Genomic DNA, 13,808 nt, shown 5'->3' on the forward strand with positions numbered 1-13,808 from the left:
CACACGCAAGAGAAGAAGAAAAAAAGAAAAAAACCAAAACAAAAAACAAAAAGTATCTCTCTTTTCCAGACTCCTCATACAGCACATGAGAACAGAGACTGAAGACTAACTGAATCTCCTCCTCCAGCATTTCCTATCTCTCAACACATCTGAAAATTTCTTACCCCTACCTTTTAATTGTTCAAAAACAGTATGTGGGTTTGGATCCCATCTCATTTTCTCTCATGCTTTCACCCATAACTCCAAAAGGGTATTTGCAAGCATACCTTATCCACTTTACCCACCCCAGAGAGAGGTTTTGGGTTTTGAACAGTCTTAGTTTAGTGCTCTGGTTTAGGGAAGCAGATGCAACCTTTTAAAACCTCACAAATTCCAAGCAGCATGACAATACTCGTTCTTTTCTGCCTATATCCAGGATATGAGGAGAGCAGGTAAGATTCCAGTGAAAGTGTGAAAAGAGCAACAGAGACAGAGCACTCAAATATGTTGATACTCCAAATAACTCCTTCTGGAACAATACTCTGCTCCCACAGAGTTAATCCAAGCTACTTTTTCCAGAGTAATTATTCTAGGATAGCTCTATGTAAAGACAAGTCTTTGGCTCAAGTCCAAAACACCCTTGATCAAAAGAGAGGAAGAAAACGCACCAGAAATGTGTATCTAATGTGGAAACAAAACATTTTGTTAAATTAGGCTCCCAGATATTTATTGCTGATAGAGTCCTTCTCTGCTTGCTCCTTGTGCCCAACTCATTGAAAGTCTTAATCCAGTGTTCAATCACTGCCACAGCAGAAAACTATACTGGCATAAATACTGCCCTAGTTTCAATAAAGGACCCATAAGAGGGAAGGGTCTCAGACTAATTACAAGCTGGCTTACTACAATCCACGTATTTCATAGTAATTACTAAAGATTTGAAAACAAGTCTTTTAAAACAGTGTTGACATCTGTACCAAAGTCTTAGCAGTTTGCCTTTTGGGACAATCAAAACTTGCATGCTTCTAATACTCTTACAGTAACTATAGTTACTTTTTAAGTAATGCTTGTACTCAATAACTTGTGTAAGAAGTCACAGAAATACTATCATCCAAAGCCACCTGAATGATTCTGGCACATTAGGTTTATCTGACTTCTCCCCCTCCCTCTAATCAGCCCTGCCTGAGCATGTTGTACCTGTTTGTTGTTATCCAGAGAGTTTGCTGAGGGGAGATAGAATTTTCTCATCTCCAGATGCCGTAACAAGCATTCCAAGACACAGTAACATTAAGACCTGTCTCAAGGGACCACAGCAGGAACAGCAAAAATAGAGCATATACAGGGTGGAGCAAAACTGCGCACAAACATCTTGGAATTACCTTGGACGGTCTATCATCATTTTGTACTATTTTCATTTGCTCTAGATGAGGAGAGAGAAAAAAAAAAAAGGTTTTACAAACATGTTTCCTTCCTTTGCTCTTCCTCCAAAACAAACATGCTGAGAGTTATCTGTAACTAACACATACTTCAGGAATTCCTCTTTTGTACAATCCTGGTATAAAGGGGGACCAAGATTAGGTATGATGACCAATTAAATGTGAGCACTCTGTTACGCATAATAATGCAGCGATTCTAAGAAATGCAATGGCCAGATCAAAGCTGATTCTCTTTTTTTGTAACAAACGCTCTGCTACTGCTAAGTTTTCAAGCTGTCTGCTAATTAATGGTGTGTTGATACTCAGTTGAAGGACTACAAGCTGTTTGCCTGTTGTGTCTACATACAGAGCAAGCCTTACTGCCAGCAATACTTCCCTCCTCCATAAAATCGTGTATCTAATTACAAAGAAAAAAAAAAAACCAACTCATTTCTGGAAAATAGAAGAGGTGGAATGGAGTAGCTAGAGCTTGGCAAGGCATTTTAAGCTTTCCCTAGAAGGAAGGCAAGGCACAACGTTTTACATTTCTGAACTTCTGTCATTTATATCAACAATATACTACACAAAGAAATAGACAATTTGTGGATGTTAAGCTGTGCAGCTTTAATGTAGCACATGAAATGGTCCACAAAAGACAAAATATGTAAACATCCCCTTCCCATTTCCTTTTAAAAAATGGTTTAATTTCTTAATATATTTAATTCCAGATGAAAAAACAATACCACCTAAAAGCTTTGATTTGGTTCATTGTACGAGTTCTTCAGATGTAGCATGGTTTCAATTCAGAAATATAAACTAGTTTTAAGTGTTAGTAGCCTGAACAATCAGATGGTTTTTCCTGAAAACAGTATGCATACCATTTCTAGAACTGCATGTTCTAGAAAAATTATTTACATTTATTGAACAGATGCATCTTAACAGCTGCAAGAAACAGGTGAATTTTTATGCAGGCAGGTTATCAGACTATCTTTGCCAGTATATCCTTATAGCTGTTCTTGGCTCCCTAACAATCATTAGGAATAGCAAACAGCAGAACAGGAGATAAAGATGCTTACAGTGGTAAGTGAAACAAACTACTCGTCACAATGATTTGCTTTTAACAGTCTAAAAACAGAGCATTAAAATAGTTATATTTACACATTTAGTAGTCTGAATTATACAGAACTGACACTTGTATTTATGTCATTTATGACTGGATGAAGAATGTCTCAGTCTCCTGCTCTTTACTATCTGTTCAGAAAGGTTACCAAAATGCATCTTTTTTACTAGTTGCTATATTTAAACTACAGTTCCAAATGAAGATGTTACTATGTTCCTACAACTTTTTCTCTTGGATCTCTAAAAAATTGTAGATGACATTTGGCCATTCTTTACTTGTTCGTGATGTGAAAATATTTTACCTCACTAGACATAATATTACACAAATAAAAATATGAGTTGAAAGAAATATTTCAGTCCAGACTTGGAATTTTGGTGAACACTGAGACCAGTGTATACAGCAGTTCTTTCAGTCTTTTACATCCAGAGAATGTTTTTCCACCCAAGTTGTCAGGTACATTCCTTAAGTAGTTTCAGAATGACGAGCCTGAACTGTTTGGAGAGTAAACATCTATGCAAACATACGGTGGAGGCACTTTACGAGCGTAGTTGGGCAGAGATTGGAGAAACACTGGTGACAAACGGGAATCAAGAACCCATAGTCTGGATTTCTATGGAAGGAATTGAAGATGCTCCTTCAAAATTACTTATAACTAAGGCATAAAATCACCAGTTTTGAATGTATACCCGTATTTTAACTCCTTAGTTACATATACCACATATACCACAATGTAAGATTTGCCCCACCATAAGGTTAGCCTAAGCTGAAACATCCTTATACACATCATAGGCACCTTTGCAGTCCCATTCTGTGGTTCTCTCAGACAGACATTTATATCCCCAAATCTCTTACATCACCACAGCTGAAACCTGTAGCACTGACTGCAACACACAGCCATCTATACCATTCATACTTCCTTGAAGCTGCAATACTGTCCTGCACGTGAAATCTCCCCTCTCTTGCAGCACTTTTCACCAGTGTAGAGAGAGATATCCTGATACCAGATGCAAACTTCTGGGCAGTTCTAGCCAACGCTCCCCCAATGTGCATATTCCAACCAATTTGCACCAAAGCAGCCAACAATGGCTTATAGGCTAGCAGAGGAGATTTAAAAGATAAACAAGGTATTTCTTGTGTAGGTGTTAGCAGGGAAGGAAGAGAAAAGGTTTACAAGCAAGTTATCCACAGGATTTCCCTGGAGAGTCTCCGCAGGAATTCTGAAAGTATCAGGTACCTTCATGGGACATATTTTAACCCCATCAAGAGCAAAAAAGTGTTTAGGACACTTTCACTCTCCTAGCTCACAGACACCTAACTAAAGAGTCTTTGGCCATCATCCAGAACACAACTCCCCACAACCTTGATAGCACTTTACCTCCAAGAGCTGCACTAGGTGCTGGACACACAGGACTTGGCCCTGGGACAGAGTCAGCAAAGCACAAGATCAGGAACTTCAGTCACCCAAGGCCTCTGGTCTCTAGGTCAGTATCTAGCTTATTGTAACAGCACAGCTGAAGCCCCCACCTCCTCTTGCAGCAAACTAGTGGAAACAGCTGCTTGGGCATTTCCACACTTGTTACACCTGTCCCCCCATCAGGTCCTGGATCAGACCCAGCTGTGAGGCCAGCCAGCTGGCTGTTTGGCTTCCATGGGGGAGGTAAAGCTCAGTCAGATTGCACAGAGGTTTCTAGCGATTGACAAGAACCACGCAAACAAATCCAACTTTTTCTTTCTTCTTTCTTTTAATAGATTTAAATTTTTCTATAGCCACTGTCTTTAAAAAAACTACAATTTTGGTACTAGACTCACCTAATTTGCATGTGCCAACCAAACTGTGTCTGCCACGGATTCAACAGGACCTGTGGTCAAGACATGTTTAAACATGGTTTTCAGACCACTGCAGACAAAGTCAGCAAGAGCTGCTTGTCTCTGGTTAAGGTCTAACGCTGGCAGTCTCAGAAAGATGCTTCCTCTACTTTCTTTACTTTTTCTTTGCTAATATAAATCTTCTCCTTTTTATTTTTTTTTTTTTTAAACAAAAATAAATCTAACAAACATATTCACATTTCTCTTTCGATTAACATCCTGATTTCTGAAAAACAAATTGGACAAGGTACAATTGACCACCACAGGCATCTTTTTCTAGTTCTTTTGGATCACCACCATTTAAAACTATTTCTTCTCTGAAGAATATACAATTTTGACTAATCATAGTCTTTTAAATCAATAATGAGCAAATCAATATATTAAGTCTCACTTGCTAAAACACTCACTACCAATGATGAAAATTATAATTATGCAAAGGCTATAAAAAAATCCTAAATAAAGTCTGTAAAGGCCCAGTCCACTCAGAATCTGAACTACTGTCTGAACGACAATCAGGTTGTTCTCTCTCCCTGCTTTGCCTGGATGTGAATAGCAGTTATGTGGAGGCTGAAGACACACTGAAGTTCTCATAAGCTCCCTGCTGAGCAATGCAACCTTTAATTTCTGGAGCTTCGTAAGTTATTCTACAGGAACAAAAGACTCTTCTACCCTCATGCCAATGTACCTGTACTGCCACTTTATATGAAAAAAACTATTAGATACTTCCACTTTCTGATTTAGTAAAACAAATTAAGAAATTAAAATCAACAAATTAAGACAATCTGTTATCCAAGGAAGAAATTTTAAAATACTACTCCTTTATCCAACCTCTAACCATTTATATCCACCAAAGGAAAGAGAGTGAGGATTGTATACATGTGCACTATTTTCCAATTAACTGCTTCTGTTTAATTATTAAACAACTACATTAGGCTCAACAGGAAGAAATTTTTTTTATTCCAGAATAAGACTGCTCACACATGAATTAATCAGAAACAATTTCATGTTTAAACAAGCACTACAGAAGTATTCACACCAAAACAAAACAAAAAAAAAAAGTTCCTCTGCAATTCCAGTTTTATTCAATGAAAAGATTCATTGCATGATGCTGCCATGACCAGGCAGGCTTAGTGAGTGAATTGCAAATCTAATCAGTTTGGCAAAGGGTTTTATGGAAGCTGCTGTGCTGGTTTTGCTGACTTCAAGTGATTTTTTTCCTTTGTTCATTTGTTGCAAACAACCAAAATCTAGGTCAAGGAAGGAAAGGTCATTCATTAATTATGAAAGTGCAAATTTTTATACAGCATTGGAAAGGTTTCAAAAGCAGTTTTGAATTCTGTATTCATTGTGTATTCTGTTTTCTCACTTTTTTCCCCATCTTTCTATACATTTATATTTTGAGCACCTTCCTAGGAAAAGGCAAAATAGCTTGTTCCTTGTAGGCAATCAAAATTTAATGCACTGAGTTTTAAACAATTATTTCAGCAACATTATGAATTTGTAGAAGATTTATGGCACAAACACATTTCCACATTTCTATATGCTGTAACTACTCTAATGTTTATTTTCAGACCATCAATTGATTGGTCATACTTTCCAACTTCATTCTGTCAGGGAAAATTTCTTTTTCAGGGAGTTCTAAAAGTCAGGTTTTGAACTTTCATATAGTAATCACATTTAAATATGCCCAGTCTTATTTTAGATGGTAAGAGGAACTATTCTAAAATACGCATTTTAAGAACTATGTATATTTTCTTCAACCGCAATCATCAGTCACTGTGTGGGTGTGCTGGGTGTGCTCTACCTTATTTATTTACATGTTTTTCACACCAGAAATCTCAAAGACAACACCCCAAACCTATGCAAGCTCATTCCACACATCTGGGGACACAAACAAGTGAGGAAGGTAAAAAGATTCAGTCCAGGAGGGGTGCTCTCAGTTTTCACTAGGGCTGTACCTTTTCCTATCATTTCCTACATGGCACACATACATATATTGTTTCTTTACTTGTGTGTGTGTGGTTTTAGGACATACCAGACAAATAGTATGTTTTCTAGCATATCAGCAAGTAAACTACTGTGAATTTCTGACCACAATGTGTGAAATGCATGCAGTTCCTGATTGACTTTAGCGTCTTCTAAAGTCAGTCAACATCTCCAAGGATCAAGGTCCACTTTTAAGCAATTGAGCAACCTAACTGACAGGTAGATCAAGGCATAATTTGCTTCTTGACTGCAAATAAAGGTACACTGACCCATTTTACTGTGGAATTGTTCTTAACATTAATAAAATAAAATGCAGATACTCTACAGTAATGGTGTGTTTTCCATGCAGAGCATAAAGTATTATCTCAAAGCATTTTCATTCTTCCCCTGTGAAGTATAGCAGTATTATAATCTCCATTTCCAAGTGGAAAAGACTGATGATCTATTTAAGGCCAAGAGAGTGGCTCAGTGTCACAGAGGAAAGCTGCAGCAGAACCCCCATCGAGAGCTGGTTTCTAAATTTTCCTTCCTCCTCTGCCTTATTAAAAAAAAAAAAGCCCATCTGAACCTGAAAATTCACAAGCTCACTTCTGCACACCTATCAGCTGCTGAGCAGGGACACATGTATATGTATGCACATTTGGCTGAGAGTTCCCTTCCAATGAGTAACACACTTCATTAGTAAAAAGCATGCTACATTGTAGGCAAGCACTAATGTCCCTTTTCACACTTTCTGACTCTCCATCTCTGGTAATTTTTGCAGTACAGTGTGAGTTGCAGCTGTACTTATGAGAGAATAAGTGTTCAGTGTCAAAACATTCCTTCTGTTCCACTTCATTACTTCATTTTCACTCAATATTTAAAGACTCCATGAGATTTCTCTGTTTCATTCCAACCTTGAACATGCCAGTTTTCAAGCCCTTTACTGTTACCCCTGGAGCTGACTGACCATTATCGTGAGAAGGAACTGATTTGTCTGTATTTGTGGATAAATAACTATCAGGTCTACCAGGTATGCAGCAGCTAGAAAAGAAATCTGAGCAGATGAGTGGTCTGCAGACAATAAACAACAATCAACAGATGTTACAAGCACTTGCTGACCAGCTGCACATGGCAGGACAATCTCCATGCGGTGGGATCAAGTCATGGTACAAGTCTGTGCCTGTCAGCAGTGACTGCAAGCTTTTGGATCCTGTGTTCTGCTGCATGCCAAATTTATGTCAGCCCCAGGATGACAAAATAAGAGCTGCTTTGACAGGGAAGAATGAGGGTACCAAGCTTGCATCTCTCAACAATCTGTTTGGTGTCAGAAAAGGAAGCTGTTACAGGAGGTAGTCAATTTTCAGACGTGTAACCATTAACCATAGTTTGCATGCGGAAGTACAAGCATGGATCAGGCACAGGAATTTAATATCTAGGTCAATTAAATAGGCTTCCCTAGAGCTGTAGGTAACAGACTGTCCCTATCTAGAAACCAAATAATTGTGGTGAAGTAGGAACATAACAATACTCTACTCTAGATAGTAAAATTTGAATTTCATTTGAAATAATAGTCCTATCACATTATGCAGTCAATATCAAATTGCCACATTGCTTTGCAACAGCTCTAATTGTCCATAAATTTGTTGATACATGCTGATTACTGGATCGTATTCTAATTTTGTATTCATCATAATAGAAAAGGTATTTGTGATTTACTTCCATTTGAACAGCGGCTTTTGGCCACCATTTATGATAGGGAATGCTGCATAGTTTCAGTGTATTCACTCTGTTATTTTGTAATTCTTGCTGCATCTAAATAATCATAGGGTGATCTGCTACTTTCAACTACTATGCCCTGCTTCCTATCAACAGGTAGCCCATTGCTATTTGAGGTACAAGGGAAGAATGAAGCAGCATACCACTGTCCACTGAGAGTTATTTTAACACACACTTCATTTGTAAAGTGTCGCTGTTGAGCAGCTAGCAGAGTAATGAATGCATCGGTTCTCAGTGGCAAGAAGGAATGACCTTTATTGTTTTGATTTCATCACATATATAGAGTTCTCAAAAGTCACCCAGATTGGTCAGTCAGAAGCCTTCCCCCAGGCCTGATTGGCCAGGCCTGCACTGCCCAAGTTCTGGGACACTGTTCCAAAAACATCCAAACTTTATCTTTATTTACAAAACACAAGAAAACTTCTCATGGGAAGAACTGTGCTAGCCACAGTAAAGTATCTAAGTATTTGTAAAGTATTCTTCCATCTTTCAAGGATAACATCACACAATATATTGAAATAACTAGGGTAGCTCAAAACAGTCTGACCATGGCTATATATATATAAATGTGTATATGTTCTTACAGATGCCACAGGGAGCCTGTATTGCAGTACTTCAAACTAGGTCATGGAAGTATGCTAAGCATCTCCCCTGTACAACTACTCTTTGTGAATCCCTCAGAAGTTTTTCTCTGTTTTGCTGGCCAAAGGTGATTTTTCCTAAGGAGCATGGGAATGTTGCTGGTGTGCCCAGACAGTCTGGGGCTGCATTCTGCAGAGAAACAGCAGCACTGACAAGGCCACCATTAGTCTTGTCACACTTCCTGGCATTATTTTTTATTCAACACTTCCTCATCCTTTCTGGAATATCTGAATAACCTTTATTCCTGCAAAATGTGTATATCTTGTCCTTGTGCAGACCTACACTGCAATTCTCACAAAAGGGCACTTCCAAGAGAAGTATTTTCAAAGACTATAAAAGCTGGAAGTCCAAACATTGTGACTCAGATGCCCAGAGCTCCAAAATGTAACCAGACTTGGCTATGTCAGTGACATTATGGAACAGTTACTGGGAAGCTGTTTGCAATACTGTCATAATAATACAGTGATATAGTAACATGAAGCTGAAACACCTGAGGAACGAAAGCATTATTTTGTCAAACCAGCATAAGCTAAGAGTTTTATCAGCAGAACATAAAACTCAATGCGAACACATTCAACAGAAAACTCTAATCAAACTCTGTTGTAGAACAAACACAACACTCTTTTGAAAAGGCATTTGATTTCTTCTTAATCATTTGTAAGAGCAATAGAAGAACTTTTTTTCCAATGACACTTTGCTGCGAGGGGGCAGGCGAGTAAAGGAAAAAACCCAAAAGAAAACCTTAGTGTAACAAATATCCTCCTGGACAACATACTTTGAGATACCCACTTCTGTAAATTTTTACTTGAAAGGCACTCTAAGTCAGGAAAAAAAAATCTAACTCTCAAGCTTCTGTATTATTCTGGCATCACAAAACACTAGACTTTCAGTTCTCAGTGTAAGGAATGTTTTACTCTGGTTAGTATGAGGTTAATACCTAGCCAGGTTTTCTTTCTTTTTCATTATTACTAGTAAGTCAACAGCGGCTTTTAGTATCTCACAAAACAAGTTTCAACAAAGCTGCAGTATGATTTTTTTCTGTGATTAGTAAATCAAGACTAGAACATATGCCCACACACATCCTCCACAGTGAATTCACAAGAGGGAGAACATTGGCTGTCTCTGTTGCAACATTTTTATCCCAAAGATCAAGATCCTTTGAGAAAGAGAGGACATGGCCTGTGAAGACACTAATAAAGGCTTCTTGATTAACCCCAAATTAGTAAGAGACTGCATTACCTTTACCACAAATCATTCTCTGCAGGGATTTTCCTGGTGTGAAGGCATTGAAGAGGTAGCCAAAGCTAAAGAGGTCTCATTAATAGCAACATAGCTGCACTGGCAACACGGTTTTAGAGGTACAACTGCAGAAGGCATCACAACATTTTAGGGACTCACAGGTAGACTCTTGGCTTTCTCCAAATCTTGAAATTTAAGAAGTTCAAAGACAGAGCTGTGATTCATTGAAAGGACAGGACAAATACTCACTTTTCTTAATAGATCGATATTGAGGAAAAATCTCAAGAGGACCCTATTAGAGTTTCAGCCACTGCAACTTTGCTCCTTCCCCAACAGTTAAAATTAAATTACAGTTTTAATTTTACAAAATAACAGACATATTGACTCATTAAAAAGTTTAGATAGCTTAATACTCTTCCTAAGAATTGTCAATAATATTCACCTTAGAGTGTATAATAGAGCAGTCCTTCTCTTGCTGTTTACTACTGATGCTCTGCAGATTACAGACTTTGTTTGGACATGGGTTCATTCAGACCACTGTATTTACTGACAGTTTCTAACATATATAACTCTATTTGTAATTGTACTATTGACCTCTACAGCACAGTGGAAACAAGATATGCAAATGAATTGTACACTGTGTGAAAAGGGACTTTACATTTCAAACTCTCCTGCTCCACTATTGTTGTATGATTATACGTGAATGAACATTTCAGTTATCTTATTCATGATTTTATAAACTTCTGTCATACCCCACTTCGATCATCTTTTTTTACACAGAAGACTCATTGTCCAGCTCTTATCTCACTCAAATAGATATCATTATATGTTTTTTTAACACTTTGGCCATTCTTTGAACCTTTACATTATGTCTTTTCAGACAAAATTGTCAGAATACCACACAACAGTCAAGATGTAGCAAAGACATGGATTTAGAGCAGTAACATAATTATATGTCCTGCTTCACATGGTATTCCATTTGTAATTCCCAATTTACTAATTCCCTTTTTGGCTGCTATTAACCATTGAGATGATGGTGAACTTACCACAGGAGGACCAAGATCCTCAATGGAACAAGTTAATTCAAAGTCCATTTTTTAATTCAAACAAGTTGCTTTTACAGCATGAACCTTAGTCTTGCTATTTTATTTCTCAGTCATTTGCATAAAAACTTTGCTTTAGAACCAGCATTAGTTTTGATCCATGAAAAAATGTATAGAGGCAGTAAAGACTAGTTCCCTAATGCTGAAATCCCTTCTTAGGTTTTTAAACATGTCAAACAGCATAAATCCCCCTGGGATCAATCTCTGTGAGAAATATGAATTCCTCCTATTTTCTTCAGCCATCTCTTAATCTATAAAGGATCTTCTCTTCATTGCATACCAGTTTAAGTACTTCAGGGCTCAAAGTAACTTGAAAATCCAAGGTGATTGTGACAACTGACTCATCTTTTTATCTACAGGCTCATTGCGTGCTTGAAAGCATTCCAAAAGGCATTATGTCCCTTTGCAAACTCTGTATTTTCCATGTATCTGCTAATACTGTTCTCATTACAAATGCTATTTTGTTCCTAGATTAAAAGTCAGTTTCTGTATTTCTCCCAAGCACTCTACTTCAAACTTTCTCATATGTGCTCCCTTTTTTCCCTCTGGTACCATGATAAACAACAGTCAAAACTCCATTTGGGGAGTTCATACATGCTCTCATTCAGATCTCAAGAACAGTAGTAAATCCATATAAAACTCACAATTAAGAAAATACTGAATCAACCAATGCTGTGCTGAGGAAATAGGATGAACACACACAGAATCTGTATTTCCATACTCATAATTATGCACTTGTGTCTGTCAGAAAATGTAATTGCCAAACCAGAGCTTAAAAAAAGGCAGGCTGCTATCTGTTCCTTACCCGAAGTCTTATCAATCTGTGATCTCAGGAACTGAAGGAGCAGCATGAACCCAGAAGGCTGTGGGTTCTGCTGCCCTTTTGAAGGTTACAAGTATTTTGTCCTCCCTTCTCCCCTCAAATTATCAGCAGGCTGTAAGTCTCCCTAGTATAAATAATGCCAAATGCATCTACTCTTTTCAAGCAGGCTGCTGGTAGCAACTGGCTCATTGTTACAATTCAACTGGCAGCGTGAAAATCCTTTTAGAAAGCAAGAATCCATTAAAATCTCCAGTTTTCTTGGGCTCATGCTCATCTGCCAACGATGTCATCAGTAAAAGGGAACAATTTTTCAAGCAACACCATTTTTCTGAATTCTCCATGCTTTCCCATAGTGTCTTCTACTGTCTTCTCATTTCTTATTTCATGATGACAATCTGGACTACTCCCTGTGCACTTACTTATTATTTGCATAGCAACTCAGAACAAAAGCACTTCTAAAATTTTTTATGAGAAGACGTGTCTCTTTCATGTTAAAGAAGCTGCATGACTACAGTAAGCCAACACCTAAATATTTGTGTGCCTTGTCTCCACATGCCTTCATTAGAGAGACATAACCTTAGCTGTTATTTATATGAATGCACATTCATGGATATAAAATTCTTGGCAGTTCCATATTATCATACTTACAAACTGTGTAGATGATTATAGTCTCTTGGCTGAGCAATAACCTTCCAATGGATCAACCTCTGTCGCCACAAGAGAAAGGGGTTCTCAGCACAAGTTGTTAATCTGTACATAAGCAGATAAGGCTCAGTGCTTTTTCTAAGACTGGGCAGGTATTTTCCTTGCACCAAAAAGGATGACACTTAACAACCAAAGTTCCATTATGTTGTTATCTAGTAGTCAACATACTTCTCATTCTAATCCATACTATGCAACACAGCATTTAATCTAATCCATAACATTCAGAAACCACAACCAACAAAGGAATTTGTATTTTATGCAGCATTGCTCCACTTACTTGCAACTTACTGCTTTTCCATACACTGCATATTTGACTTTTAAACTTCATAGCATTCAAAAATATGTTATGCAGATGGAAAATCCATTATTCAAAGGTATAAAAATAAATAAAGACTTTACTTTAAAATCTGTAGCTCAGAAAGTAGTCTTTAACTGTAGAAACTGGAGATTTTTCCACAAATTACTAATGGAAATAAGAGTGTACCTAAGCAGAGAGGATGCTTGTATGTTTGTAAAGAATAAGAAGATTAGTTATGGCACAGGCAACAGAAAGTACTACTTTAAAACAGCAGTTCTACAACTTCTGAAAATATAAGACTTCCTTTCTTTAAAGGGAAAATATACCACCCTGCTTTTTTAAAACCTGTTTCAACATTTCATTTGTCAAAATCAAAAAGAGCACATTTGGCAAGAATGAAATTCTGGCAGTGACAGCACTATGGTTATAGGCTTTTGAATCATTCACTAAGCTTCCCTCTTACTCCTATTCCCCCCCTCCTTTTCTTTTTCCGTTTATAAAGCAGTAGTTGGTATGATTCTTGTTATAAAATTTAGTATCTCGAGTATTTTACTTTTTTCTAGTAATTCCATTGTTATTTAGCTTGAACAATGAGGGGACAATTGGAAAGAAATCAACAATTTAGTGATATTTAAGCCCTACTCTTGGAGATGCACATATGCTGACTTTATTACAGCAGCACTTCCAATAATTGTAAAGGAAGCGATCATTGGAATATAATTAGACATATGAATAAACACATGGAAAACTGAGGGCCTAGTCATCTTCTAAATATAGGAAATTATTCATTTTCTTATTTAAAACAAAAATGTTCAAAATGAAACCTTCAGAGCTCTCAAACAAGGCCTGCAGATGCCTGACAATGCCTGACTTCTGG

At 37.5% G+C, this 13,808-nt stretch overlaps 1 protein-coding gene across 4 annotated transcripts in view; it reads right to left on the reverse strand.

Annotated features, from left to right (window-relative positions):
- ITGA6 (integrin subunit alpha 6) overlaps positions 1-13,808 on the reverse strand; it is a 122,256-nt gene that overhangs the window by 43,046 nt on the left and 65,402 nt on the right. The window contains exon 1 of one of the 4 annotated variants that reach the window (XM_085066452.1): positions 3,887-4,025. The exons of 2 other annotated variants lie outside the window; for them this stretch is intronic. Coding sequence is in view for 1 of the 2 variants with exons in the window: in XM_085066451.1 (XP_084922577.1) it covers positions 1,356-1,375 (20 nt within the window). In the remaining variant the exon portion in view is untranslated. Of the gene's footprint in view, positions 1-1,355; positions 1,397-3,886; positions 4,026-13,808 lie in introns of those variants that run through there. One more of the 4 variants, XM_085066451.1, reaches the window with a different exon arrangement.

Source organism: Lichenostomus cassidix, chromosome 7 (assembly GCF_008360975.1).
Source record: "Lichenostomus cassidix isolate B80296 chromosome 7, HeHo_3.0, whole genome shotgun sequence".
Lineage (NCBI taxonomy): Eukaryota > Metazoa > Chordata > Aves > Passeriformes > Meliphagidae > Lichenostomus > Lichenostomus cassidix.